General features: G+C 36.7%; 1 protein-coding gene across 2 annotated transcripts in view; it reads right to left on the bottom strand.

Moving 5' to 3' along the window:
* The window catches only part of LOC121405665 (gamma-aminobutyric acid type B receptor subunit 2-like), a 39,003-nt gene extending 33,849 nt beyond the window's left edge, over positions 1-5,154 (bottom strand). Inside the window, exons 1-2 of one of the 2 annotated variants that reach the window (XM_041596597.1) lie at positions 5,020-5,154; positions 3,444-3,614 (exon numbers count right to left, since the gene is read on the bottom strand). In XM_041596597.1, the coding sequence (XP_041452531.1) occupies positions 3,444-3,614; positions 5,020-5,100 (252 nt within the window). In that variant the 5' untranslated portion in view covers positions 5,101-5,154. Of the gene's footprint in view, positions 1-3,443; positions 3,615-5,015 lie in introns of both variants that reach the window. The other variant, XM_041596682.1, reaches the window with a different exon arrangement.
* Positions 5,155-6,000: the final 846 nt, after the last annotated feature.

Consider the following 6,000-nt stretch of genomic DNA (forward strand, 5'->3'; position numbering starts at 1 on the left):
GAATTTTCGGAATGATTGCATTATGGTGTGTAAGAAGGCCATATCATATACACTGCACAACTGCAGAAACTGTATACTATCGACGTGATAGGAAAACAGAAGGACCATTAATCAGCAAATAATAAAAGGACGATGATTCCCATAAAGGTAATTGCCAATGATATAGAGCTACATGTATGTATACCTCTCAACCCCACAATCGTAAAGAAAAAAAATCTCATTGATTTTCATTTATCATTATGTCCTTGCCGATATCGACGCGAAGCTGGTCGGGGAATGATATCATTTTGCTGTAGTTGATCCAAGGATAGGGATAATTTTGTTCTCATTTGCTCGATAATAAAGGCTACGATGTTTAAAGATCAACGTGATTGGATAGAACGAGACAGGTGCAGATCTATACTCTCATTTAAAGTCAACCATTTTGTTTTGTTTACGGTTATTCATTGTTCTGTTTATCTCGATTACAATGTAATGATTCGCTAGAAACTTAACTGATCGGAATATACATGTATAAATTCAAGTTTACAGTTCAATCCTCGTAAACATACTCTTTAAGAAATAATTGAACTTGTTCATTTGCCTTTTTCATTCCCCTATAGTGACGTCAATGACCATTAAATTTGGACTGAATTTCGAGAGAGCATACAAAGTGTTTCAAACAAAGTCCACTTGATATAATAAGCGGAGTATAACCGGAATTACCGGAGTAGTCAATTATTTACGCCTTTTTTTAGGAGTAAAATAATCACGAATAGTTTTTGATAATTTATTACCTTAAAATGGAGAAAAACCTGAAAAAATGAAAAATCATACCGTCAATTAATAAACATACAAAAAGACATGCAAACTGTTACAGTATACAGAAGAAGGCTTTGGCATTAGAATATCATAAAGTGTAAACAGATTGTCAATTTGAAAAATGGTAGTCGAAGTGCTTTTATAAGCATAGAGATCGATTTGATTTAACACAACAGACTTATTCTACTTTACAATAGAATTACTTATTCAATAAAAACATGACTGTAGTATTTATGTAATAGAGTCCCTGTGTCTACATAGCTATATGTACACATACGGACCTGTATCCCTTTTTTCTATATTTTTTTTTACATTTTTGTCCATGAGCTACGTAAATTATATATATATATAATTATCCCTGATGTGAAATCAATTTACTTGGATCTATAACACATCGAACTGCAATCGAAATTGGATAAACAAATTGGCCTGAATAAGAAAACTTACGGCAATTCATATTTTGTGTATTATGTAATGAAAACATGAAAATATTCCATATTGTATATACACATGGAATATATTAAAAAAAGGCTTTGGTATAAAAAAAATTAATTAATAACAGAGGATTTGTATAGCGCATGTATCCACCTTGCTAGGTGCTCAAGGCGCTCCTGTATTATTACCCCGGCTAAGCTAATCTACCAATTCTGGTGCGCACAGCTTTTTTAGGAATTAATTCCTGCCGGTAACCATTTACTACACCCGGGGTCGGATGAAGCACAGAGTGGATGAATTTCTTGCTGAAGGAAAACACGTCATTGTTAGGATTCGAAACCACGACCCTCTGTTTGAAAGGCGAGAGTCAGAACCACTAGACCACGACGCGCCCAAAAATATACTTAATTGGTTTTACAACCCAATGGGCCGATGACGACACTAATGGGTACCTTTAAGTTTGAAGTAGGCCAATAGATACACCGTAAAATGGAGTTCGGAGCACCTTCTCCATTCTCCGACATTTAATTCATCATCTGTCATTCCCACATGGCCTACCACTTCAAAATTCACATTCATGTGGTTTCCTGACACAAGCCACTAATAGGTAGTTTCTTGATTTTATTGTAGCATACGGTGCATGAAAAGTATCCTAAACTAGTTCTTGTTCGAGACACTGTAGCGGATTTGCATATAAACGTTAAACCGGTTTCCGCGTGGGCGCGGTAGAGGTGTGTGAGGGTACAATGGCACTTTGAGTATTACCAATAGGATTTTTTTTTACAACATACGGCATTTAAATTTCAAAATAATGCGCTCATCAAATAATGGCAATGGGCAATGACCAATAAAATTGAATAGAAGTCATTAAAAAATTCAGAGGGAGTGAAAAGAAATAGAACCATGAAAATAGTCACGAAGATAATAATTAAACAAATATTGGACCAGATACAGAGATTTAACAGGTGTTACATTATCAGGAGGTAAATTTCGCGGATGTTATATACGTTTCATCGAACACCCCTCCTCTTAACGTCGACTTTCCATCCTTCCATGGATCGAAGACTACCGGGATGGACCGCGTGGGAGATGGGGGGAAAGGTGGAACATGGAAAATGAGTCTTAAATCTTCAATTTAAGGAAGGCATTATCGCCATGTTTACCAGAAGGCTTTTAGGAAAATGAACTCACTGATTACTAGTTGTCAGTTCCACTTTCCCGCTGAGAAATGAATGGTGCACGGGTCACTGAACTAATGCAGGAGCACAAAGTATCCATGAAAGCGGAGTGACAGCGCAGTTAAGTGTTTACTGGTGGGATGCGTGTGTGTCGAAAGCGTATTTTAGCAATTACTAAGCAGACGCTTTCTACAACGCACAAATTCCTTTGCAAATGCAAGTCACAATGGACAGCTGAGAGTTTTTTTGCAGAAAGTTGGTGGGCTGTATGGGACAGCAAATAATCCAAAAATTCTGCCCCGATTAAAAACTGCAAATATGTCGTTTGTCCAGAGTCCACGACGGAACTGCTGTTTTGATCCACAAATTTTTGACAAAGACTCTTTTTTCATTGAAGGGCTTTCGAGAAAAGATTATCTGCGTTATAAAAAGCCTGCGTAGTTATTGCGAAAACTCCCCATACGAACGTTGTAACGGTGTGTGTGTACGGGGGGAGGGGTGCGTGCATGTGTGTGATTGAGTTTTGTTATGTTCTCTCATCAAGCCGTTATCAAGGGATGTTACAAACCATGAGCTCAAAGTTTTCATTGATATTTTTAAAATCAAACTCATGGAAAGGGTTTTGATCCAATCCAATAGTCATTTGATATAGCGCTTTTCCCCTTCAGTAACAGCGCGGCACAGAGCTGCATAGGTATACTTCACGTTAAAAAGTACAATAAAAGTTAATATTCGAAAAAAAAATCTCTCTGACGTCGAGTTGATGTTTGTTGTCAAAGCAAAATAGTGAGGAATATATTAAAAGGTTTGACGGAAATCCACCAAAGAATGAGTTTGGCCTTTACGATACGTGCGAGGAACTGCCTCGTTTTCATATAACCTGATCTACTATATATTCCTATTTGTTTTAATTGTTTATAGCGATTCAATATTAAGCGAGAAAATAAGACTGAAAATATGTTTGATTTTACGGATAAATGATTTTCAAAGCTTTAAAGGCTAATTTCATTGATCAACATTCGAACTCACCAGCGAAAACAGCTCTTGCTCCTGGCTTAGACTGGCCACCATGTTCCATTTGAAGTGCTCAATAAACGAAGCTCGCGCTGCATTGTGGGAAGAATCCGGGGTCACTGTCCGGAAGAAGGTCGGGTAATATTCCTGGGAGGTCAGAGCCACTGAAGTAGAACCGTACGAAACCTGTTAACAAAGAGGACACATCGGAGATTGCATTTATAAGTTTTAGAAGGAAATAATATATAATAGAATATCAAATATACTTTCATACTAGTAATTATGGGCCAAAAGGATCAACTTTTTTGTACGTCTAACCCCCACTTTTCTCAAGTCTTACTTTACCTTATAAACTGACGAAGTCAGTGACTCCTTTGAGACCATTACAGACTTTAATAATAACAAAAATAAGAGTGAGAAAATTTCATGAAGGTCCCACATTTAGGGGATCGGACGTACAAATTTTATGGAATTGCCCATATCATAATAATATAATGTTAATACAACGGATTGAATGGAATATAAACAAGTTGATATAAAGCAAAACTAGGAAAATTTGAAGAAAAACAAAGAATAATGATCTGATACGTGGCTCATTACGTTACAGTGAAGACCAACTGAGCCTTGCCTGACCTGACATGCTATATTCATTACATTGAGAAATCTGAGAATGGTAAGGCGCAATAATGAAAATCATTAAGAAATCATTTAGGAAAAGGATGACATCTTTTTTTATCAACGTTTTATTAATGATAAAACAAAACACGTTTTAGTTAGAGGCCTAGACAAAAAAAAAACAACAAACACTAAACACAGGTAGATATATCGGTTACACTTCGTAATTCCGAAGGTTCTCTATTCCGAGGGTTCGTAATTCCGAAACACGTAAATTGCCAATGCCTCGATGTTCGTTAATCCGAAAACGAAAAAGGGTTCGTTAATCCGAACATTTGTGGCGTAATTCCGAAGGTTCGTTAATCCGAAAAGGAAATGAGAGTCGTAATTCCGAAGGTTCGTTTGTCCGAAAACGAAATGAACAACGAACCTCATTTCGTTTTCGGATAAACAAACCTTCGGAACAACGAACCTAGTTTCGTTTTCGGATTAACGAACCTTCGGAACAACGAACCTCAATTCGTTTTCGGATTGTCGAACCTTCGGAACAACGAACCTTATTTCGCTTTCGGATTAACAAACCTTCGGAATATCTGAACCTACGGAATAACGAAGCTTCGGAATCACAAATGTATGTGGATATCTCTTTAATATTAAATATACTTTTATTGAACATTTATCGATGATTTTTTTCATTGTAATGTATATACATATTAAAAGGCTATATCAATGCCATATGGGTATAGATTGTATATCCTGAAATCGTCGTCGCATTTTCTTCTTAGGAAATGGTACTATTGAAAAGAAATGGTCTATAAAGAGGTTTGTTAGATTCAAGCTCCAATGCTAACTCCTGAGGGCGTGGTCTTTCTTTAACACAACCGGTCAGTGGTGTACTTTCTTCCACCTTATGTTGTCAAGATTCAGGTCTCCCCGTGTTAATAATCTAGAAAGGTTTGGACGAGCCCTTACCTACCATGACCACGTTCCAATACGGCAGGATCTGACCAACTCTCTTCGAGACATCGGAACAGGAGCATCCCAGAAGCATGGACATGGTTGGTTTCCTGTACAGCTGGTCGTAGAGGGCGTCTACTCCGACTCCAGTATCGCACTGCATGTGAAAGTAAAGATGATATGAATTTATTAATATCATATATCTATACGAATAATAAAATGGATAGGAATTCGATTCCATTCATATGAAAAAAATACCTACGGTTTTCACGAGGACAATTTGTGTGAAATGAAAAAAATCGAAAAATAGAGGACAGTGGCGTCAATAAAAAAAAGCTAATTCATTCCATTAATTTTCAATCTGAATCAGGAATGAGAGAGCTGGATGTATCTATTTGAATACATTTAGTTCAGTAAATACTTCAATTACAATAACATAGATTACAATTTATTCAGTTTATGTACGTATACGAATAAAATGTGTTGTACTAATTTAAGTGCAGGTCTTGAAACAGCCCAATCTTTAATTATTTTTAAGGAATCTCATGGATATAACACTGATTTCTTGTGCCTTAAAGATGTAACACATAGGCCCTATCTAATTTAGTTCGACTGTGATAGGGGTTTTCCGAATTTAAAAGGATTAAGGTTATACGTGCCCATTCAAAATGTCTCTCAACTTATTTTGGGATTCATTCCATGTGGGATCTGATAACTAAAACGACACAAGAGGCCTGAATATCTTTGGAAGATCTGGACACAAACATAATATACTTCATAATCTTCTAATTTGCATAGCATCCAAACCTCACATTCTTTTCCTTCATACATTTACACACACATTTTTTTTCACACACAATCCTGACCCAGTCAGATGTTTGTCATTGTTATCACATGTTGGTTGAGAGTGTGGTGTGCAACCAAGTTGAAGAGGCCCAATACACAGGGTTCCGTACGTCTATGAAAGAATTAAAGCGCTAGGAAACCAATGCGTCACTAT

This window comes from Lytechinus variegatus, chromosome 1 (genome assembly GCF_018143015.1).
Source record: "Lytechinus variegatus isolate NC3 chromosome 1, Lvar_3.0, whole genome shotgun sequence".
Classification (NCBI taxonomy): Eukaryota; Metazoa; Echinodermata; class Echinoidea; order Temnopleuroida; family Toxopneustidae; genus Lytechinus; species Lytechinus variegatus.